This window comes from Neoarius graeffei, chromosome 20 (assembly GCF_027579695.1).
Source record: "Neoarius graeffei isolate fNeoGra1 chromosome 20, fNeoGra1.pri, whole genome shotgun sequence".
NCBI classification, from domain to species: Eukaryota; Metazoa; Chordata; class Actinopteri; order Siluriformes; family Ariidae; genus Neoarius; species Neoarius graeffei.
The window spans coordinates 9197207-9222301 of record NC_083588.1 but is presented as its reverse complement, the minus strand read 5'-3'; the positions used below and the strand labels follow the sequence as shown (position 1 = coordinate 9222301).

The 25095-nt window shown below is 41.4% G+C and overlaps 1 pseudogene and 3 gene segments (V, D, J or C); all 4 read left to right on the top strand.

Moving 5' to 3' along the window:
* The first annotated feature begins 3026 nt into the window (after positions 1-3026).
* Positions 3027-3522, top strand: LOC132869007 (immunoglobulin heavy variable 3-74-like). The segment is given in 2 exon segments: positions 3027-3113; positions 3212-3522. Coding segments are annotated over 2 exon segments (351 nt in total).
* A 6265-nt stretch (positions 3523-9787) lies between these two features.
* LOC132869006 (immunoglobulin heavy variable 4-61-like) lies at positions 9788-12107 on the top strand. The segment is given in 3 exon segments: positions 9788-9830; positions 9914-10211; positions 12002-12107. Coding segments are annotated over 3 exon segments (447 nt in total).
* A 1683-nt stretch (positions 12108-13790) lies between these two features.
* LOC132869005 (Ig heavy chain V region 6.96-like) lies at positions 13791-14245 on the top strand (annotated as a pseudogene).
* A 3310-nt stretch (positions 14246-17555) lies between these two features.
* LOC132869004 (immunoglobulin heavy variable 1-46-like) lies at positions 17556-18048 on the top strand. The segment is given in 2 exon segments: positions 17556-17639; positions 17738-18048. Coding segments are annotated over 2 exon segments (354 nt in total).
* Positions 18049-25095: the final 7047 nt, after the last annotated feature.

Below are 25095 nucleotides of genomic sequence, written 5' to 3'. Positions count from 1 at the left end.
TCAACCTGTTGCTCTCTGCACATTCAGGCCATTTTTATGCCTCCACCACCGTAAGTTGCAGGAGGCATTATGTTTTCGGTTGTCCGTCTGTCATGCGTGTGTCCGTCCGTCCCGAAACCTTGTGAACGCGATATCTCAAAGGCCGATGAAAGGAATTTCACGAAACTTTCAGCATTTGTACGCTTTAGGACAAACATGAACTGATTAGATTTTGAGATCAAAAGGGCGAAGGTCAAGGTCACTGTGAGGTCAAATGTCTGTCCGAAAATCTTGTGAACACACTTTCTCCAAGGCAGATGAAAGGAATTTCACCAAACTTTCACCATTTGTGCATCTGGGGACAAAGATAAACTGATTAGATTTTGAGATCAAAAGGCCTAAGGTCAAGGTCACTGTGAGGTCAAATGTCTGTCTGAAAACCTTGTGAACACAATATCTCCAAGGCTAATACAAGTACTTTCACCAGGTCAAGATTACTGTGAGGTCAAATGTCCATCCCCAAATCACAACTTAATAAGGCATGTAGTCTACCAGGCGGAGGCATCCCCAGCGACGCCGTTAGTGTCGAGTTCTATCTTTAAACATAAACTGCTTACAAGGACAATCCTCAAAAACTTCCACTGTCACTACTCCTGTCTGCAAATAGTTACATAAAACTTTAGCCCCTGCACCCGGTCACATTTATACATGTATTTGTAATTAAATGTGATACAAACATGCAAATAACTTTGTACATCCTCTGTATATTGTCATAGGTAAACAGGCAACATCTAACTTCCACATATTTATGCCTCCGCCACCTTAAGGTGCAGGAGGCATGATGTTTTCGGGTTGGCCGTCTGTCCGTGCGTCCGTGCATGCAGCTGTCCCGAAACCTTATGAACACGATATATCAAAGGCTGATGAAAGGAATTTCACCAAACTTTCACCATTTGTGCACTTTGGGACAAACATGAATTGATTAGATTTTGAGATCAAAAGGTCTAAGGTCAAGGTCACTGTGAGGCCAAATGTCTGTCCGAAAACCTTGTGAACACAATGTCTACAAGGCTGATACAAGTAATTTCACCAGGTCAAGATTACTGTGAGGTCAAATTTCCATCCCAAAATCACAACTTAATAAGGTGTGTAGTCTCCCAGGCGGAGGCATCCCCATCGACGCCATTGGCGTCGAGTTCTATCTTTATTTTTATTTTTAACAAATTCGATAAATAAAAACTTGATACAAAATGTCTAACAATACGGAAGCCGAGAAAGGCCCTTCATATAATCCTTTTTTTATTCACCTTGTTATCCCGAGATAACGACAATTAATTCAGGATCTCGAGAAAACAACACAACTAATTCAAGATCTCGAGAAAACAAAACCGTTATTTCGAGATCTCGAGGAAACAATTATTCCGTGATCTCGAGAAAACAAAACAATTATTCCGTGATCTCGAGAAAACAAAACAATTATTTCATGATCTCGAGTAAACAGCTGAGAAATGGTTCATTCAGGTGCGCCAAGAAGAGACTTGTGATATGCTGACTTTGGGGATATTTCTCATTCTGTATAGACGCAACTTTGGTCATTAGAATGACTAGAATAATCGATCACCTAATAAGGCAATATTTTGATCAGGGGTTGACACAGGGAGAGATTGCATTAAGTCTTTTAATAAGGGATAATTTCAAAATTAGTCTGCGGCACCTCCGCAGAAGACTGGCCCGGCTTCGTCTCTACCGACGGAGACACAGTGATCCAGCTGAGATCATGAAACAATTGTTTTGTTTTCTAGAGATCACAAAATAACGGTTTTGTTTTCTCGAGATCTCAAATTAGTTGTGTTGTTTTCTCGAGATCCTGAATTAATTATGTCGTTATCTCGGGATAACAAGGTGAATAAAAAAAGATTATATGAAGGGCCTCTCACGGCTTCCGTACAACAAGATAATTTCTGCTTAGAATGTAAACAAACTGGCAAAATGACAGTAGCAATTTGTGAAAAATGCTAGAATAATAATTATTGAAAAATAAAAAAGATGCGTTCATACCATCAAATACTTTTATTCCATATTTTGTTGCTTTTTTTGGGGGGGTTGTTATGCCTCTGCCGCCTTAAGGTGCAGGAGGCATTATGTTTTCAGGTTGTCCGTGTGTCCATCCGTGCGTGCGTCCGTCCGTCCCGCAACCTTGTGAACACGATATCTCAAAGGCTACTGAAAGGAATTTCACCAAACTTTCACCATCTATGCGCATTGGGACAAACATGAACTGATTAGATTTTGAGATCAAAAGGTCTAACGTCAAGGTCACTGTGAGGTCAAATGTCTGTCCGAAAACCTTGTGAACACTATCTCCAAGGCTAATACAAGTAATTTCACCAGGTCAAGGTTACTGTGAGGTCAAATATCCATCCCCAAATCACAACTTAATAAGGCGTGAAGTCTACCGGGCGGAGGCATCCCATCGACGCCGTTGGTGTCGAGTTCTATCTAGTTCTTCTCACATTCTGCTGTGAATCATGACCCTCAGATTAAACAGAATTACGTACAGCATATCAGCAACCTGCGTTGTGTTGATCAGTAGATAAGGCTCTTTGTTCTGGAGAACCTGATTTCATGGTAAATTCATAAGGATTGAAATAAGGCAGTTGAGCGATTTGTCTAATTTTATACAAATACCGTAATCCCTGTTTAAACTTTTCATCTGAAATGTGAATCTGTTTGATGTTACACTGTATAAAATCATATCCTTTTTTTCCCATTCAGAGACGTTCGAATGGTTTAAAGGTTCTGTGGATGATTAAGGGTTCTCAGCTTCTAAAAATGGTTTTATTCTCTACTCTTTCTAACCGTGAAACATTCTGTTGTCGAGTTCCACATATAACCTTCTAATCATCCACTCATCTCTACACTGAGCAGCCTGTGGTTGTGGGTTTAATCCATCCATAGTGCTCATGGACACTCCCTATTCAAATAGAGTCGGGTATAAACAGCATGTTCTTGGCTCTTCTAGTTTCCAGTGAGCTGTGTGATAGATAACACTCCCACACACTTTAAATCTGGCTGAAACAGAACTCGGAGAAGGATGATTTTTAGACATTGTATTTTATTTGCACTCATTTCATGTAAGTTTCAGATTTTTCATGAGATTATTGGGAGGAAAAAGAGCCATTCTGTCCTGATAAAGATTATAACATTACCGAGTTATACTCTTCTTTTCCAGATTCTTATGGACAGTCTCTGACCTCCTCTGCTTCTGTGGTGAAGAGACCTGGAGAGTCAGTCACACTGTCCTGTACTGTCTCCGGATTCTCAATGGGCAGCTACTGGATGCACTGGATCCGTCAGAAACCAGGACGAGGACTGGAGTGGATCGGGCGCGTTGACACTGGCACTAGCACAATATTTGCTCAGTCTCTGCAGGGCCAGTTCTCCATCACTAAAGACACCAGTAAAAACATTCTGTACCTCGAAGTGAAGAGTCTGAAAACTGAAGACACGGCTGTTTATTACTGTGCACGAGACTCACACTGACACAACAGACTCCAGAGCTGTACAAAAACTGACACAAGCACATCCTCATGAGCTGTAAATATTCCCTCAGCAGGAAACTGAACCCCAGAGTCATTTATTATGAACATCTTCATGAACATTCTGCTTTTTATTTTGCTTCAAGTCCTCTGAGAGGCGCTCTTTCTCTACTTCGACAACATCTGCCCCACATATTGAGGATAAAATGACTGAGAGATTAAACGGACTGAGAGAGGACTTATGTCCAACAATGTGTCTAGAAATATGTTTCATTTTGAAAAAAAAAGAAGAAGAAACAATTGTCAGAAAAGTCCAAACTTGAGGTGTGCATCAGGATGGGAATCAGCTGTAAGAAAGTCACAGGAGCATGTGGTCAGATATGAAGCTTGTGGGAGCCACAAAAGACCAGAAACATGAACATGGCAGTGTATTGGGAGCTCATGTGATGCTGCGTGACACGTTTTCTGCTTCATCCTTGTTCACGTCACTGCGGTTTCAAGGACTAATGTGTTTATATTGTGAGAAAAAGAACCAACAGAGTTTGTGAGAAAATATTGCAAAGAAAAATAAATGCAGAAGTGGGCAGGCGTGGAATTTATTTCCTCAAGCACAGATAATAATTATCGCTCTAAATTTAGTATCTAATCCTTGTTGTGAGTTTCTCTGTATGTATAATTCCCTCTATTATTGACCTCGTATTGAAGTTGGAAAAGAGCTTTCTGTCATGGCAAAGATTTGTTCCATTAAAAAGCCACACATTCTCCATAAGATGAATATCTTCCTCAAGAATTAAATAAATTTTAAATCTGTTGTCCTCCCATCATCAGCAGATAAGCAAATACAAGGATCAGGGCTGGATATCGATCTATTTATGTGATGGTCTCTGTTAAGCATTGGAGAACAGAGAAGACCCCAGTACAAACAACATATACCATGTTCTCTCCATCTCGACTGCTCCTGCTGGCAACTGCTTCCTGTGAGTGCTTTATCAAATTCATTCATTTACAACAATAACAGTAAATGTGCAGCGTATATTGCATGAGAGATCACCGTATGAGATATCAGCGTATATTGCATGAGATAGAATTGTATTATTTTCATAATGAACCTTTATATTAGTTATCCCATTTGCAATTGCGCTTCCTATTTGGAAGTAGTGTTAATGTTTTTACCCACTTTGGTATACCGCATATCATCGTGTCCTGACTAGTTAGTGAATGCTCTAGTATGCCGTGCTGCCTAATACAGTGGCCAGCACTGCACCGAACTGTGTTCTGAACAATCTGAAAGGAACATGGCATTTATTTGTTCACATTAAACCACTTGCTTTAAGCCAGTTAGCGAGTGGTGATGGTTTTCACTGTAACTGCGTTGCATATGCAATCATTTTGAGTTCATGTGTATATTTTTGCTGAAGCTAAGAAAAGGAAATGTCATTACTAATAATGTAAATATGTTATAATAGTGTTGTAATGGTTAAAAGGTGTTGATACAGCAATTAACAATATATGAAAAGACACAATACACACTTAAGATTGAACTAGAAAATTTATTGTTTAATTCATGCAATACATATTCTTTACACTGGGGAGAAAGTAATGTGAATGCTTACTGTATATTGTAACATTGTGGGTTAATGTAATGAGTTATTCACATTATGGTTAAAAAGGGATGTACCCTTGGATACTGGTTACAGAAATGAGTAACAGAATATGAAGAAATGAGATCTCAGAATTAGAACACTCATGAGTATACATTTTGTGTAGGCTGGGTTTTTTTTGTGGATAAAGAAACAGATTCCAAGATGGCGAGCCAAGCCCAGCGAGGACGTAAGGCCTCTGCATGCTCTTGCGACAAGGCTTTCTCAGATAGCTTTTCGCAGACAGTTGTAATTTATTGTTGAGCGGGGAGTATAGGCGTGCGCGATGTTATTCACCGGCACAACGCAAGGGGGCGGGAAGTCGCTAGGAGTAGTTGGTGGGTGTGGTTAGTGGAGTGTTTATCCTCCGGTTACTTATAATGACTAGAACTTTTTTATATAATGACTAGATCTGGAGTTGTATAGATGTATGTACTTCCTCAATCAACCGCTCTTCATGCTGCTCCATCTTCGCTCGTGTTTTTAAAAATGCCGGTCATGAAAACAAAACAAACCGGGAAAGTAGGGAAGCGGAAGTGCGTGTACAGCGGATGTAGAGTGGACCAGTCAGAGCCCTCTTGTCTGCGACACTGTCTGCGAGGCTTCTGCCGTGGTCACAATTTTTGGGAGGTGCGCACAGAGCGTCTGTGAAAGTGGGGGGGGCTACGCAGACGCTGTCTGCGACAACGTCTGCGAGGACTGGGTTGTCAGCATAAATTGGCCTTGAGGATGGTCAGGAGAGCGGTGTGGCCAGCTGTGTGACTGCCTCAGCGGAACCCACTTGAATCACTGATACCAGATAAGAGTACTCTTGACCAGTTAACTCCATTGACTCAACCTGAGTTTGAACTGTTATATAGGATTATTTTTTAGGAACGGACTCTTATTGGGGACACATTTTTGATATTTTCGGGAACCAAGGACTGAATTATCCTTATTTATTTTATTTTGAAGAGCTCTTCTTTAAATTTTTCTTTTCTTGTCTGTGACTCAGTCACAACATTTCCATGTTAACGCTGTGCCTGGAGTGCACAGCTGGTGTATATATTCAATAAATCTGCCAATTGTTCCACTTCTCAATAAGTGTTTCCTGATTAGTTTTTTTTTTTCCAGAGTTGTGAGATTTTTTAAGCCATACCTCTCTACCGAGCCTAGGTAGATATTTAGTGCTTTTCCACAGGTCCAGAGTACAAGAGCTACACTTCACATTCTGCACACTATGATAATCTCATCACAAACAAGAACTTGGTATAGTGTCATATCATTCGGGAACAGTAATCACTTCAACCAGTCAGAGTTTGTATATCATGTGTGAGAAAGTGTGAGAGCATTTTGTCATGACTTTGAAGAGTAGTATAATTTTTCCACAATCATGATCCCAATATCCTCAAGCATTGATAATCATAATCATTTTAAATTCAGCATTTAATCCTGATTGCCTATTTCACTGATCCTTGAATATTTGATTGAAAATTATAGTACATGATAAAGAGGCTTCTGTTCCATTAAAAGCCACACATTCTCCATCAGATGAATCTCCTCCCCATGTTTTAAATCAATTTATGTAGAGCATCCATGATATGTCTGTGTAAATTATTTAGAAATGAAAACATATTAGAACAAGCACTGTTCTGTAAACCTTGAAGCTGAAACTACTGTCAGAGCCGCTGTTCTAGAAATATAAGGGTCTGCAACATCGTGCCCACCATACAGATCAGGAAGTTCCCGAACCAAAATCCCTGGATAAACAGTCAGGTATGATGCATGTTGCATGCTCACTCTCTTGCATTTAGATCAGGCAATGAAATGGAGTACAAAGCGGCAAAGTATGGACTGAGGAAAGCCATTACAGTGGCCAAGAGGCAGTACAGAGAGAAGCTGGACAGCTTCTATTCTACTGCCGACCCTGGGCGGATGTGGCAAGGCCTGCAGCACTTCACAGATTTTAGGATCGGCACCATCAGCTCCACAAAAAGCCTGCCAGATGACCTCAACACTTTCTACACCCGCTTTGAGACCTCCAGCTACAGCACAGAGAGGAGGCACACACACCTGCACCAACCAACGCACCACCACCATCAACAGTCTCCCATCAACAGTCTCATCAGGCCAGGTACACAAAGCTCTGAGGAAGATCAACCTCAGGAAGGCAGCAGGACCAGACAACATCCCTGGGCGGTCCCTCAGAGTATGTGCCAATGAGCTGGCTGATGTTTTCACTGCTATCTTCAACCTTTCCCTCAGCCAGAGCACTGTTCCCTCCTGCTTCAAGACCACAACCATTGTCACTCTTCCCAAGAAGAGCCCACCCACCTGCCTGAATGATTTCAGGCCGATCGCACTCACTCCATTAATCTCAAAGTGCTTTGAGAGAGTGGTACTGGCCCACATTCAAACCAGTATTTCGGACCCCCTGCAGTATGCCTACAGGCCCAACAGGTCTAGCTCAGATGCCATCGCTGCTGCCCTCCATTATACTCTCTCCCACCTGGAAAACAAAGACTCCGACATCAGAAGACTCTTTGTTGACTACAGCTCTGCCTTCAACAGGGTCATCCCCACAAACTCACCCATAAACTGTCCACACTTGGTTTGCACCCCACCCTCAGTGACTGGCTCTGAGGTAAATAAGAAAAAAAAAAAGGTAAATTCATTACCTTTATTTTGTAATATACTGTTTTTTTTTTGCTTTTTATTTTGCACTATATTGCCTTTACTTTCTATGATTTCTTCCACCTATTTATTGTTGTAATTTGGCACTCATGGTGGACGATAGACTAAGAATTTCATTGTGCAAGAGGACATGTTCCTTACTGTGCCTATGACAATAAACACTTTGAAACTTGAATCAGTTGGTCACAGAGATACGCAAGTGTTTTAGTTTTAAAACCCGTGTCTTCAAGGTCATGTGATGCGTTTGATGCAAATCCTTCACTGATGTCTCTTATATGAGGTTGGTGATTGTGAGTGTGTGTGTGTGGTGAGGAGGAGAGCAGCTGAACAGTTTAATTCACTTCAGTTTTATCCCAAACAATGATGCTCTCATCAGTGCTGCTGCTGCTCACAGCTGCATTCTGTAAGTCTCCATGTTGCCTGAATGAGTTTAGATTTCATACCTGGTTGGGCAAATGATTTGATGATGTTTTATTGTTGTTGTTCTCAAGTGGTGTTGGTGCTGTGGAGCTCACTCAGTCAGCCTCTGTGCTCGTGAAACCTGGAGAGTCGTTCTCCATCTCTTGTAAGACCTCAGAGTCGAGCTATTGTATTAACTGGATACGACAACCTGCTGGGAAAGCTTTGGAATGGCTTGGATATCTGTGTAGTGGTGGTAGCACGAATCTCAAAGATACAGTGAAGAACAAGATCAGTTTCAGCCAGGACACATCCAGCAGAACAGTTTATTTAAGAGGACAAAACTCTCAGACCGAGGACACGGCTGTGTATTACTGTGCCAGAGACACACAGCACTACAGACTCCCTGCAGCCCTGTACAAAAACATCCCTGTTCATTTTCATCTCCCTGCAGTCCACTTGTCCCCAGGGACACCTGGTATAAATGAGCTCGCAGGGCTCAGACCCCTCTCTATTTCAAAGACAAAGGGAAATCAACCTCATGTTTCATCTTTGGCGTCAACATGAAATTATTTTTTGTCCTGAGCTGGATATACAGTTAATCCGTCATGAATAATCTGTCAATCCATTCCATTCCAATCCATAGTTAATGTGAAGGAGGTGAAGTGTAACTGCAGCATTCAGACTCTCCAAAGGTCCGGTGATACTGTATGAACATCACAGTTTATGATTTGAACATAATGTCTGTCTTTGGACATTGAAAGTTTGGCTTTAACAGCTTGATTGATGATCATATTCCAGTTCTCTAAACTGCTCTGATCAGTTGGAAGTAAATCTCCTTGTCGACAGATGTGATGGAGCTGAGAATTTGTGCCTCTTGTTGCCTGGAAAGTATGTTCACTTCACACAGTGCACAATGACAAAATAATCTCACAAATTTAGCTCTTTAAATTCATGCTCCGATCAACACCAGAATGATTTGTGTTCAGGAGTCCACAAGACAACAAATAACTGTGCTCATTAGTTGAGAACCAGCACCATTAGAATGAGGGGTTCAGTGATGCACTGCTCTTCTGGATCGATAAATGAAACTTCAAGATTTGACATTGCCATCATAAACATTAAAAATCATAAACTAGGATCATCATACACATGAGATTGATCTCTGCCTTCATGCAATTCTGAACAGGGCTGATAATGATATAAAAGCTTGTTTTTCTCATTATTATGATTATTATTTTGTTGTATTATGGCAAAAATTCAGTTTATTTTTCATGACAACCAAAATAAGAAGGGAGAATTGCATCATTTATTTATTTATGAACCATTATTTTAAACAAAAAAAATATTACACGTAATAATCATAAATTAATTATTTCCCACATTAAATTGATGTTAAATCGAGACATGTGATTTGACTGTGATGAACATCTGCAGAGCTGCACTCAACACAGCTCCTCTGTCATGTTTATGCAAATCTCCATCTCCTCTTGTAATATTAGCACCGTGCTTATCTCGAGAGGAAGCGGTTCTCATCCGTCCTCCTTCAACACAAACATGTTTGCTTCATCTCCACTGCTGCTGCTGGCTCTCGCCCCCTGTGAGTGTTTGGATCGAAGCTTTATGAGTTCATCTGATCCTTTCAGTTCAACATGTCAACCTTTTCTTTTTCTCTTTTCACAGATGTGTTCTGTGCTACTGAGCTCATCCAGCCAGACTCAGTGGTGATAAAGCCAGGAGAGACTTTAACCCTCACCTGTAGAGTGTCTGGAGCTTCGATCACTGATAGCAGCAGCCACTTTGGAACAGCTTGGATTCGACAACCTGCAGGAAAACCTTTGGAATGGATCAACACCATTTATTATGATGGGGATATTGACAAGAAAGATTCACTGAAAGACAAGTTTGTTGTTTCTCGAGACACTTCCAGTAACACTGTGACCTTACGGGGACAGAACATGCAGAGTGAAGACACAGCTGTGTATTACTGAGCTCGAAGACCACACAGTGAAACAAATCAACAACATCCCTGTCCAAAAACACCTCATACAGTGTATAGTATAACAGAATGTCCACAAGATACAAAACATATCCATCCACATCGAACTAAAAAATAAATAATCCCACAAATTACACCAGGGTTTCATGTTATTTTTTTTTATTCGTTTGTGGTGTAGATTTGAAACCACAGTGCTACAGCTCTAACACTGCTGCACATGTATACACACTATTATAATCACATCACTGACAAAAACTTGTTCTACTGTTATATCATTAAATAACAATAATCACCCCCAACAAATTAGAGTTTGTGTATCATGTGTGAGAAAGTGTGAGAGCATTTTGTCATGACTTTGAAGAAAAGTAGAATTTTTCCATGATCATGATCCCAATGTCCTCAAGCATTGAGAATAATTATCATTCTTACAGTTTTTCATTAAAACAAACCAAATTCAGCACCAAAGAACATTTTTCATTCTGATGATTAAAACCTGTCGAGGACAGAAACCAGCAGGCTGTTTTGAATGGAAGAGCATCACAATATGCAAATGTTTCTGCCAAATCCCCCTCTTCCAACTACAGATAGAGAAATATCAGCCTCAGTCACTGTGGGCGCTGGAGAATTTTGCACTGCTTTTAGTTCAACGATGTTCTTTCCATTTTTGCTGCTGCTGGCAGCTTCGTCCTGTGAGTTTCACTTCAATCATGAACTCAGTGCTTATAGCTCTGTAAACCATTTGCAACACGTTTTTTTTTTTTTTTGGGGGGGGCGGTGAAGCACTGGGACAGGCGGATTCACTGCAGGGCAATTTTTATTTCAGCTTTTTTGCTGATTTCACATCCAAACACAGCACACAGGGAGGTGCTTTCTCCCTCCACATCAGCCCTCAGCTGGCACTGAAAGACAAAGACACACACACACACATACGGACCAGTAATTTGACACAGGTGTGATCATTTTGCCACTGACCTTCCCCGGCCTCGCCCTCCAGTCACAAACTGGGGCTCAACCATGCCCCCGCTGCCACGCCCTCTCAGTCATAATTTTCTTTCCATTGCAAGAAAGTTTGAATAGTTTGTGCTATTTTTAGATCCATGGCATCATCTGAATAATGTGGAGTATATTATTACAACAAAACACTAAATATGTAGTTTTGTTGTCTGTCCTTTTGTGTAATTTGTATTTGATCAGAAAATGTGTCATTAGTCCACTGACTTTTAGTTTCTCCTCCAAAGGCATTCTGGAGAAAAAGGAAGGTTGAGTAAATCATCCATGAATCTATTCTCTGCCATCAAGAAGCTATTGAACAGGCAGAGAAAAATAATGCAACTGTTTCTCATCAGGAAAAGTGCAAATTATTTTCCTTTTTTGACAAACAGTCAAATTTAGAAAGTTTCCTCCACCTTTGGTCTTGTAGTGTCTCCTGTATATTTATCCTGCAGCCACATGAGAAATGTCTGAATATGATGTTTTTCTTTCAGCTTTAAGGCCTGTGAGGGGCGCTCTTTCTCTAATCACACATCTACCCAACATGCTGAGCTTCAAAGGACTGAGAGAGTGGAATAAATATGAGAACATGTTCTCCTGGGATTTACATTAAAGTTATAAACTCTAACTACAACATTGTTATGAAGCTAAGACCTTACAGATCGATTATATCAGTATCTCATGAAACCAGGCTGCAGAATCCACACTGTTTGGTGAATTAGTCAGTAAATCGTCAGGAACTCTTATATTTTGTGAATGTGTACGTGTTTTTCCATTTGCAGGAAATGCCTCATGTCTCTAAGCCTGCTGTGCCTTTATGAAAGCCTCAACACTGTCATGCAAATCAAACCCCCTATAAAATATTTGAGGTGCACTCAAGAGAAGTGAGGTTCTGGGTTCAGGTTCCACGCAAACCATGGTCTCAACATTTGTACTCCTGCTGTTAACAGCTGCATCTGGTAAGTATGTGGAGAATTTTGGAGAGAAACAGATAATTGTGGACATATTTCCTTTAGAAAGAAGGCACCTGAATAATTGTTTGTTGTTCACAGGAATTAAATGTATTGAACTGGTTCAGCCTGCAGTCATGGTGGTTAAGCCTGGAGAATCATTTTCAGTCCCCTGTAAGATCACTGGATACTCAGCCACAAGTTCCTGTACTAACTGGATATGACAGGCATCAGGACACGCGCTGGAATGGATCGGCTGGTACTGCAGCTCCAGTGATACCGGCAGCAAAGATTCACTCAAGAGCAAGATCCGTTTCAGAGACATGTCCAGCAGCACAGTAACATTAACAGGGCAGAACATGCAGACTGAAGACACAGCTGTGTATTACTGCGGTCGTGATCCACAGTGAGACAAATCAACATCCCTGTACAAAAACACCTCATACAGTGTACAGTATAACAGAATGTCCACAAGATACAAAATTTATCAATCCTGTTTCACTGATACTTTCAAATTTGATTGAAAATTATAGCATTTAATAAAGAGGCTTCTGCTCCATTAAAAGCCACACATTCTCCATCAGATGAATCTCCTCCTCATGTTTTAAATAAATTTAATTGGAATGAAGTTTTAATCAAAGAACTGTATTCAAATTATAAAAGATTCGTCAGATTGAACCTTTCATTCATTTCACAGAATATTTCATGAACAGTGAAAATAAATGTGTAAATGTTTCTGCACCTATAGAGGGCAGTATCTCACTTCTCCTGCGGTTAAACTCATGAAACTTGCTTTTTTTTCTGAAATGAGAAAAGACAAGTCTTATCTCTCAGGATTAGGAGCAGAGACATCGTCTCAATAACAACAGTAACACACTCAACATATCAATTCAGACACCTTCAACAATATTATAAACACTGAAATAGACAGTGACTAAAAACATTTCTTCTTTCTATCAAATATGTTCATTAATAATTAACAACCATCTCGAAAATGAAGGAAATTACGAAATTACAAGAACTTTGAAGGTCACTTGGATGTTCACCAATTATTAAAAACAACCACTAAACTGAACTGAAAAACTGTAAAATGTGTCATCGCTCTCATCCTCGGCACATGCAAAATCAGCCCTTGGATCTTCATATTATAGACCTGACAAAGCTTTAACAACAGGCAAGTTGGCATGAGCTCCTGACTGAATGAGTCAGTGATGATTTGTGAACTGAATTATTTCTGGAACTCCATTCAATTTCTCTCTGATAATCTGGATTAGAGACAGCTGAAAAATGAAATCTGTAAAGTTTGTGTTGTTCAGTGATGATCAAAAAACTTCATGTTCTTCTGGGTGTTACAGTGATACACAGTGATGCACTAAAAGGACATGAGATCTAATGAGTAAAGAGCAGTTATGGACTTGACAGCAGGAAACACAGCTGTAGTTTTACTGTCAACTTTTTTATCTTCATGGCTGTTCCTCTGTGAATCTTTTTACGTCTCCAGTGGGCGTGACATGCAAATGAAATCCTGCGTTTGAATCATTAATGCCGAGACATTCAGCTCAATAACACACCTGCAGTTTGTGTTCATTTACAGCAACAGGAATCATTTGAATTCTTTGAGATGGGACGAGGCAGAGTTTTGAGTTACTTTGCTCTCACAATGTTCATTCAATGTTAGTCTTATCGATTTCACAATTAAAATATAACATCTTTTCCCTTCTTTATTTCTTTCGTTTTAACTGTACCACCTGTCTTTGTGTGTCCTTGTATTTCAGATTCCTGCAGTCAGACTGAGATAGATTCAGTGATCATCAAACCTGATCAGTCTCATAAACTGACCTTCACAGCTTCTGGATTTGACTTTGGGAGCTCCTGGATGGCAGACAGGCTCCTGAAAAAGGGCTGGAATTTGTTGCAACTATCGAGGATGATAGTGATAGGAAGTTTTTCTCCAGTGCAGTTAATGGCTGCTTCACCATCTCCAGAGACAACAGTAAGAAGCAGGTGTATCTGCACATGAACAGCGTGAGGACAGAAGACACTGCAGTGTATTACTGCGCCCGACACACACAGTGATACTTAGGGTGACCATTCGTCCGGATTTCGTCCGGACAGTCCGGTTTTAGAGCCGTCTGTCCGGACGTCTGTCACGCGTCCTCACTTTTTACATTTTGTCCTCATTTCGGACCCTCAGCCGCCACCGTTGCATCAATCGTCACAAATCCCCGCCCATTATTTACACTTGCTATTCTGCAATGACATACAGGCAAAGATAGCCTACAGGGATTTCTCGTATACAAACATTCGCGCTGCGCGCGCAGCTGATGGAGCCTCTGCAGCCTCTGATTGTCAGGAAGCTGCTGTCACTCAAAAGCTGCGCTCACGCGATTGACTGATTTTTGCTCCTCCGAGCTGCGCGCGCAGTGCGAATGTTTGTACGGAAAAACCTATGAATGTTGGCACGCATGCTGTTGAACAATACTCATGCCGAAACGAAAGACATCCTTTAAAAATGCTTGGTGCTTAGAGCATCGTTTTGTCGGCAAGAGCCAAAAAGGAGAACACTTCGCCTTCTGCAAGCTCTGTCGCATTGACATTGATGTGGGGAGCAGAGGTAAAGGTGCGATAGCCAGACACGCGGACACAGACCGCCACAGAGAGAATGCCAGCAGGGCTGGACAGTCATCTTTAGTTTCGTTTTTTGCCCCAGCTCTACCAACCCCAATCGATGACAAAACCACTGCTGCTGAGCTGACTAAATTGTTCCACACCATTAAACACCATCACTCGTACAGGAGTTTAGACTGCTCTGCGAAAGTTGACAGGCAGGTATATAGTGATTCAGCAGTGGCCAAAGGATTGACATTGGGCAGAACGAAAGCACAAGCGCTGTGCTCGAATGTGTTAGCCCCATATTCCACACGCACCCACATCGACTACATAAAAGAAAACGATCTGTATTTTTCTCTCGCCTCAGATGCCTCGAACAAGGGCGCAATCAAGTGTTTCCCTATGGTTCTCAGATATTTCCACTTCGAACTGGGACTCCAACACTTCCTGATGGATTTTTATAATGACAGTGACGAGACATCTGCAGCTTTTGCCAACCAAATAATGAGCAAGCTGGAATCCGCTGGTCTGGATTTGAACAAAGTGTCGGCTTACACAGCAGATAATGCCAGCGTTAATTACGGGAAGCATAACAGTGTGTTTCAGAAACTAAATGACGCAAATGAAGGCATTCGTTCTGCCAACTGCCTCGCACATCTGTTGCACAATACCAGTAAATTCACAACAGCAAAAATGAGTGTGGACGTGGAAAATGTTGTCCTCAAAATCTACAGCCATTTCAGCACCTCTGCCACAAGGACAGCGCACCTTCAGGAATTTTGCGAGTTCCTCGAAATGGATCGATGCAACATTGTGCGACATGTGATGACACGGTGGCTATCTCTACTGCCAGCTGTGGACAAGATTGTGAAGTACTGGGGACCACTCTCAAGCTACTTCAGGAGCCTGGGAGAGGATGCATGTTCAAAAGTCCTGTGGGAGTGCTTCGGAGATGAAGAGCAGTCACTGCATGAGCTGTACTTTTTTTTTTTTTCCCTCAGCCATGTATTGGTGCTATTCAGTGAGTGCATTCAGGCACTTGAAGGGAAATCCTTCTGCATCACCTCCGTCTACCACCTGATGACCAATTTACAGAACCAGCTGGAGAGGAGACAACGAGACAGCTACTTCAGATTCACTGTGAACAATAAGCTGAAAGAGCTCACTCCACATCTGAGCAAGAGATACAAGGCTGAGTTTGTTGTGGTCTACGAAAGGGCACTCAAATATCTCCAAGACAGATATGACTTCTCTGAACAGAGCTTCCACAGCCAGGTGAGCAAGTTAAGTCTGAAACATGCAGTCCTCTTTGATCAGTTCTGTGAAGCAGTGAAGGTGTGCAGAGTGGATGTGGAAATGGATGACCTCTATGAAGAGTATTCCTTTGTGGAGAAATTTGTCAGCAGCTCTGTGGAGGTGGAGAACTGGAGCACTGAGGAGAGATATTTGAAACTCTTCACCCAGACAGATGTATCTCTGAACAGCTTGAAGATCATCAGTGCCTACCTATTTTCCATTCCCTGCAGCAATGCTCATACTGAAAGAGTGTTTTCCATAATGACCACTGCATGGCATAATGAAAGGAATCGTCTCGAGGTAGACTCAGTGAAGGCAGAGCTCCAGGTCTGAATCAACCTTACAGAGGATTGCACAGAGATGTACGAGAAGTTCCTGGCCAATAAGGCACTTTTGGAGGTAGCCAGGAAAGGGCTGAAATATAAGAAGTAGGCCTAGCCTAAAACATCTCTGGTGAGTGGTTACCCATGGCATTAGCCTTTATCTAAAAAGTTATAGGCTTATTACAACAAAATCATTTAATGTAAATTAAAATGTGATTCAGTATTTCAAATAAATTAATACTGTCGGCTTTCTCCTAGGTGAATTGGCAGAGCAGTCAGAGCAGAGCAGAGCAAAAAGACCAGAATGGAGGAAGAGCCTAAATGATGCCTGGATGAGCAAATGAACATTCTAGACTAATGTTTTTGTTGTTCAGTAATGTTTAATGATGTTTTATCCAAATTCCTGTGTTATAGGTTATAGGCCAAATGTAAATGACATGGTTGACTGTCATTTTTCATGTTTTTCTTTTTGATATTTTTTTGGATAAGCATAAAATTTGAACCTTTTTCTTTAAAATCTCTCCTTCCAGTTCTGGATATTTTGAAAATAGGACTTTTGTGCCTCTAGAGGGCAGTCTGTACAAACTCAGCCATCTCAACTTGTTGCTCTCTGCACATTCAGGCCATTTTTCTTCTCACATCCTGCTGTGAATCATGACCCTCAGATTAAACAGACTTACATCCAGCGTTCAGCGACCTGTGCTGTGTTGATCAGTAGATAAGGCTCTTTGTTCTGGAGAACCTGTTTTCATGGTAAATTCATAAGGACTGAAATGAGGAAGTTGATCAATAGTCTAATTTTATACAAATAAACCCCTGTTTAAACTTTTCCTATGAAATGTGAATCTGTATGATGTTACACTGTATAAAATCATATCCTTTTTTCCATTCAGAGACATTCAAATGGTTTAAAGGTTCTGTGGATGATTAAGGGTTCTCAGCTTCTAAAAATGGTTTTACTCTCAACTCTTTCGTTGTCGGGTTCCACATACCGGTAGAACCTTCTAATCATCCACTCATCTCTACACTGAGCAGCCTGTGGTTGTGGGTTTAATCCATCCAAAGTGCTCATGGACACTCCCTATTCAAATAGAGTCGGGTATAAACAGCATGTTCTTGGCTCTTCTAGTTTCCAGTGAGCTGTGTGATAGATAACACTCCCATAAACTTTCAATCTGGCTGAAGCAGAACTCAGAGAATGATGATTTTAGGACAGTGTATTTTATTTGGACTCATTTCATGTAAGTTTCAGATTTTTCATGAGATTATTGGGAGGAAAAAGAGCCATTCAGTCCTGATAAACATGATAACATTACCGAGTTATACTCTTCTGTTCCAGATTCTTATGGACAGTCCCTGACCTCCTCTGCTTCTGTGGTGAAGAGACCTGGAGAGTCAGTCACTCTGTCCTGTACTGTCTCTGGATTCTCAATGGGCAGCTACTACATGCACTGGATCCGTCAGAAACCAGGAAAAGGACTGGAGTGGATCGGCTACATTGACACTGGCACTGGCACGACATTTGCTCAGTCTCTGCAGGGCCAGTTCTCCATCACTAAAGACACCAATAAAAACATGCTGTACCTCGAAGTGAAGAGTCTGAAAGCTGAAGACACGGCTGTTTATTACTGTGCACGAGACTCACACTGATACAACAGACTCCAGAGCTGTACAAAAACTTAGACAAGCACATCCTCATGAGCTGTAAATATTCCCTCAGCAGGAAACTGAACCCCAGAGTCATTTATCAAGAACGTCTTCATTAATATTCTGCTTTTCATTTTGCTTCAAGTCCTCTGAGTGGCGCTGTTTCTCTACTTTGACAACATCTGCCCCACATGTTGAGGTTAAAATGACTGAGAGAAGACTGATGTCCAACAATGTGTCTGGAAATATTTTTCATTTAAAAAGAAAGAAAGAAAGAAAGAAAGAAAGAAAGAAAGAAAGAATTGTCAGAAAAGTCCAATTTTGAGGTGTGCATCAGGAGGGGAATAAGCTCTAATAAAGTCTCAGGAGCATGTGGTCAGATATGAAGCTTGTGGGAGCCACAAAAGACCAGAAAAATGAACATGGCAGTGTATTGGGAGCTCATGTGATGCTGCTTGACACGTTTCTTCATCCTTGTTCACGTCACTGTGGTTTCAAGGCATAATGTGTTTATATTGTGGGAAAAAGAACTAACAGAGTTTGTGAGAAAATATTATAAAATAAAAATAAATGCAGACATGGGCAGGAGGGGAATTTACGTCCTCAAGCACAGATAATAATTATCACCCTAAATATAGTATCTAATCCTTGTTGCAAGTTTCTCTGTACAATTCCCTCTATGATTGATCTGGTATTGAAGTTGGTAAAGAACTTTCTGTTATGGAAAAGATTTGTTCCATTAAAAAGCCACACATTCTCCATTCGATGAATCTCCTCCTCATGATTTAATTAAATTTTAAATCCATTCTCCTCCCATCATCAGCAGAAAAGCAAATACAAACGCCAAGGCTGGATATCGCTCTATTTATGTGGTCTGATGGTCTCTGTTAAACGTTGGAGAACAGAGAAGACCCCAGTACAAACAACACACACCTTGTTCTCTCCATCTCGACTGCTCCTGCTGGCAGCTGCTTCCTGTGAGTGCTTTATCAAATTCATTCATTTACTACAATGACAATAAATGTGTAGCATATATTGCGTGCACTGTAAAAAAAAAAAAGTGACCATCTCAACTTAAATTTTCTAGGCAACATGATGCAAGAGAATTTTGTTTTGAGATGGTCAACAACAAAAGGTAAGTTGGTTGAACTCAAATTTAAACAAGAAAATCCTTCTTAAGTCAACAAAGATCCTTGTTAAGTCAACAAGGATTTCTGAGTTTAAATTTGAGTTCAGCCAACATACTACTTGTTGTTGACCATCTCAACTCAAAATTCTCTTGCATCATGTTGCCTAGAAAATTTGAGTTTACATTTGATTTCAACCAACGTATTTTTGCTGTTACCCAAATTAGGCTACTCTTCTTATAATAACAAATAAATGTTTGCTATAATAACATGTATTTCTACATTTCATATGATGTTTTTTTCAAGTTACCTGTACCTTAAAACATACAATAAATCACTGGCGCAAAAAAGACACTTACAAATAATTGTCAAAGGAAAACACTTACCAAAATGTTAACGTTTTTAATGACTGATATTTCCATTGTGTTCACTTCATGAACAAATGTATCATAAATATACAGTGTATCACAGAATTGAGTACACCCCTCAAGTTTCTGCAGATTTGCAAGTATATCTTTTCATGGGACAACAGTAAAGAAATGTAACTTTGATACAATGAAAAGTCAAGCATGTGTGGCGGTAACCAAGTGAGTAGTACAAAGAAAAGTGTCCCATGCTTACAGTCAAGCATGGTAGTGGGACTGGTTGGGGGCTGAATTAATGCCGTTAACATTGGGAAGCTGAAGATCACCCAAAGAAACATGCATGTCAACATGTACTGTGACTACTGAAGATGATCACAACCCCCTCTATGCATTTTTTACATAGGGGTGTACTCACTTTTGTTGCCAGAGGATGAGACATTAATGGCTGTATTCTGAATTATTTTGAGTGAATAAATTGAAACAGTTATATAAGCTGTACACTGACTACTTTTCATTGTGTCACAGTGAAATTTCTTTAATGTTGTCCCATGAAAAGATATACTTACAAATCTGCAGAAATATGAGGGGTGTACTCACTTCTGTGATACAATGTATTGTCCTCCAGTTTAAACCTTAGTTGAAGTTCAAATACATGACTTCCATGCCAGGAAAAAGGGTGTCTGAAATCCGGATTTTAACAGGTTTTCAATAGTCATACAACAATAGGATAAGAACATTTCAAATGGTAAATCCTTACTAGAGCCCTGCACTCCCGCGGGAGTCCCGTGGGACTCGCGGGACCCGCCGCAAAGCAGTGCGGCGTGGGACAAATTTTGAAAGCTCATTGAGGGCGCAGGTGGGACCGGAAGTGCACATATGCGGGCGGGAGTGGGAGTGCACATATGCAGGCGCAGGTGGGAGCAGTGATAAGCTGCAGTCCCGCTAACTAAAAATGTGTTTTAAACAGGTTACACAGTGACGGTAGGCTTGACTCAATGCTATCCCAGAAATCCTTCCTGTAATATGCAAATTTGGCTGTCCAATCAGAGGCGGCCAAATTTGCATATTACAGGAAGGATTTCTGGGATAGCATTGAGTCAAGCCTACGGTCACTGTGTAACCTGTCTCTCTGATTAGAGTTGTAGACTAACTCAAGCAGTAAATCACTTCACTCATGGTACAAAGCAAGCCCATTCACTTTTTTATGCTGATCAGAGAATTACAATGGTTTCTCATGTGACAAAAATGTGCGATTTGCAATTAAATATTTTAATCGCTTGACAGCACTAATTATTATTATTAGAGACACTACATGCTGAATTCAGAAACAAGGTAAATAATAACAAATGTGAATGTGAGCTGTAGATATTTATGCTCAAATCCACTCAAAGTAGGGGGCGGGGCACCATCACGCTGTGTCAAGACAAGAACTTTCCTGAGAAATAACACGAACGTCTGCATCATGCGGGGTTTGCGGGCGGGAGCGGGATAAAATATGGCAGGCGAGGGCAGGAGCGGGACTGAAAATCATAATTCTTTGTGGGCGCGGGCAGGAGCAGGACTGAAAAATCATAATTCTTTGCAGGCGCGGGCGGGAGCGGGACTGCACAATGCGGGAACGAGCGGGAGCGGGACTGAAAAATCCGACCCGCGCAGACCTCTAATCCTTACCTCCCTCGGTGAAAACAGTGCAGGCCATCTCTCCTGGACCTCAGACACCATAGGCTGCATCTCCACAATTTCCTTATGGCATAGGGAAAAGGTCAGACTCATCTTCATCCTCATCTCGGCCGTGTTCTTGTTTTTTTTCTTGAATTCTTCCACCAGAGCAAGCCGCTCCTCTTCAAGTGTACGATCATCATGGTGGTCAGGGTCGTCTGGGATGTGATTCACTTCTCCCCTTCTGGCTTTTTTGAGAGTGAATGGGATATCTTCCCCATCTCCTTGTCGCCTTTTACTGTTCACGTCCATCTCATTGCATCCTGCCTCATGCAGTTTTGCCCTGTAGTTGCCAAGCTTGTACTTGAGACTCACAAGCCATGCATTGTAACCGGTTATGCTGTCTGTGTCTCTTAGGCATGGATACTTGAGTACCAGAGCAGATACAACTGATTCAAGTTCATCTTTGGCAGGGTAGCCTCCTCTGAGGTCAAAAATGGCCTGTGCAAGTTTATCCAAAATTTCTGTTTTTATAGCTCTGCTCACCTCAAGAGCCTTATTTTCTTTTGCATAGACCTCATTTCCTTTCTGCAATTTTAGCTCAATGTCATAGGAGAGTTTTGGGATGGGGAATGGAGAGGGCCACTTCCTGTCCTCTCTCAGTGGGCTCTTGACAGTGTCTGTTTGGAGAGAAGAGCTGGGCCTGGAATCGTCTGAATGTAAACTTGCTGTGTCCAAGGAGGAGATTGATCCAGAGATGTTGCTGTCAGATTGGTCACAAGCAGAAGAGGGGAGGGAAGAGGTCCACATAGTATGTAGGCCAGCATGTCCTTCTGGCAACTCCGACATTGTGGTCAACAGCCAAAAACACACAGTAGGCTCGGCAAGCTTGATACACCTTTTCACACTTGTACCGTGGACTATGTAATAGCATACGTGCCCGCACCCGTGCTTGAAGATCCTGTCTCCAATACCATGTTCCCTGTAAATGTTCATTCACAGTGCCATAAATGCTAGTGCAATTTCTGCGAAATGTATGATCGTCACCTCAAAACGTAGACTCTGTGGTGCAGTTATTTTTAGGAATACTATTTAATCCCACATGAAAGTTAATGGATTCGAAACTGTTGTATGGCTAACATGGTGAACATGACTAGCGAAGCTAACACCAGTTAACAATCCCAACTTGGCGAATGCAGTTCGTTGGAGACAATAAACATTCACAATAACTGATCCATTTTATATAGTCCTATAGAAGAACACGATGACGAGCACAACCCGTCTTCTAAAACAAGCAAACATACACTACTCACCATGAAAGACAACCAATACTCCAAGCAAGGCAAAGTTCTTCAGAACAAGCACGTTCCTCCTTGATGTGATTTGCCCCTGTGCAGAGGTAAGGAAACCCCATACAGCACGTGTATATATGCGTCATTGGTTCTACCAACAAGGATACCAACATGCAGCGTTGCAACAGGTTGCAGCTAGTTCTATCAACAAGGATATCTTTGATATTTGGATGTTAAAATTCTTGATAGCTCAACATGATATCACAATGAGAGAAAGTGTATTAGGCTGAACTGGTTTAGTTGGTTGTAAGTGAAAATGACATTTCTGAGTCAAATGATATGTAAAATCTATGTTCAATCAACACCCGCCCGTAAAATTTTTTACAGTGTGAGATATCACAATGACAGTCCAGCCAGGCCAGAGTCTCTCCGTCCAATGCAAGGTTTCATAGTCAGTCACGAGTGAAGGTACGTCATGGATGCGACAACCTGCAGGAAAAAACTCTGGAGTGGATTGGACACATCTATCGTGGTGGGAGTCTATATTCCAATGAGAAACTAAAAACTAAGTTCAGCATCTCCAGAGACACTGCTACTAACACAATCACAATTCGAGGACAGAATCTGCAGACTGAAGACACAGCTGTGTATTATTGTGCTCTCTCTCCACAGTGAGACAAATAAACAACATCCCTGTACAAAAACACCTCATGCAGTGTCCATTGTAACAGAATGTCTTCATGGGGTGGCCTTGGGCTGAATTCCCCTTGAGCAAGGTACCGTACCTAACCCCTAACTGCTCCCCGCGCACTGTAGGATGGCTGCCCACTGCTCTGGGTGTGTGTGTGCGTGTGTTCACTGCTTCAGATGGGTTAAATGCAGAGGATGAATTTCACTGTGCTTGAGTGTGCATGTGACAAATAAAGGTTTATTCTTCTTCTTCTGTTGAAAATGTCTTATAGATCCAAGTCAAACTAAAAAATAAATAATCCCACAAATTACAACAAAGTTCCATGTTAATTATTTTTTCAGTAGATTGGAGCATAGATTTTAAACCCCTGTGTGACATCTCCATTATTGCTTCACATTCTGCACACGATTATAATCACATCACGAACAAGAACTTGTTGTACTATAGTATCATTCAGCAGGAATAATCACCTCAACCAATTAGAGTTTGTGTATCATGTGTGAAAAAGTGTGAGAGCATTTTGTCATGACTTTGAAGAGAAGTAGAATTTTTCCACGATCATGATCCCAATATCCTCAAGCATTGATAATAATTATCATTCTAAATTCAGTATTTAATCCTTATTGCCTATATCACTGATCCTTGAATATTTGATTGAAATTATAGGATATGATAAAGAGGCTTCTGTTCCATAAAAAGCCACACATTCTCCATCACATGAATCTCCTCCCCATGTTTTAAATAAATTTATGTGGAGCATCCATTATATAAGTGTCTGTGTAAATTATTTCGAAATGAAAACATATTCGACCAAGCACTGTTCTGTCAACCTTGTTGCCGAAACTACTGTCAAAACCGCTGTTCTAAAAATGTGAGAGTCTGCAACATCGTGCCCACCATACAGATCAGGAAGCTCCCCAACCAAAAGCCCTGGATAAACAGTCAGGTGTGACGCATGTTGCATGCTCACTCTCTTGCATTTAGATCAGGCAATGAAATGGAGTACAAAGCGGCAAAGTATGGACTGAGATAAGCCATTACAGCGGCCAAGAGGCAGTACAGAGAGAAGCTGGACAGCTTCTATTCTACTGCTGACCCCGGGCGGATGTGGCATGGCCTGCAGCACTTCACAGACTTCAGGACCACCACCAGCAGCATCAGCTCCACAGACAGCCTGCTGGATGAACTCAACACTTTCTACACCCGCTTTGAGACCTCCAGCTACAGCACAGAGAGGAGGCACACACACCTGCACCAACCAATCCCCCCACCCCACCATCAACAGTCTCATCAGGCCAGGTACACAAAGCTCTGAGGAAGATCAACCCCAGGAAGGCAGCAGGACCAGGCAACATCCCTTGGCGGTCCCTCAGAGTATGTGCCAATGAGCTGGCTGATGTTTTCACCGCTATCTTCAACCTATCCCTCAGTCAGAGCACTGTTCCCTCCTGCTTCAAGACCACAACCATTGTCCCTCTTCCCAAGAAGAGCCCACCCACCTGCCTGAATGATTACAGGCCGAAAGCACTCACTTCAATCATCTCAAAATTCTTTGATTGAGTGGTACTGGCCCACATTCAAAGCAGTATACCGGACCCCCTGCAGTATGCCTACAGGCCCAACAGGTCCACCTCAGACGCCATTGCTGCTGCCCTCCGTTATACCCTCTCCCACCTGGAAAACAAAGACTCCTACATCAGAAGACTCTTTGTTGACTACAGCTCTGCCTTCAACAGGGTCATCCCCCACAAACTCATTCAAAAACTGTCCACACTTGGTTTGCACCCCACCCTCAGTGACTAGCTCTGAGGTAAATAAGGAAAAAAAAGGTAAATACATCACCTTTATTTTGTAATATACTGTTTTTTTTCTTTTTATTTTGCACTATATTTGCTTGACTTTGTAAAATTTCTTCC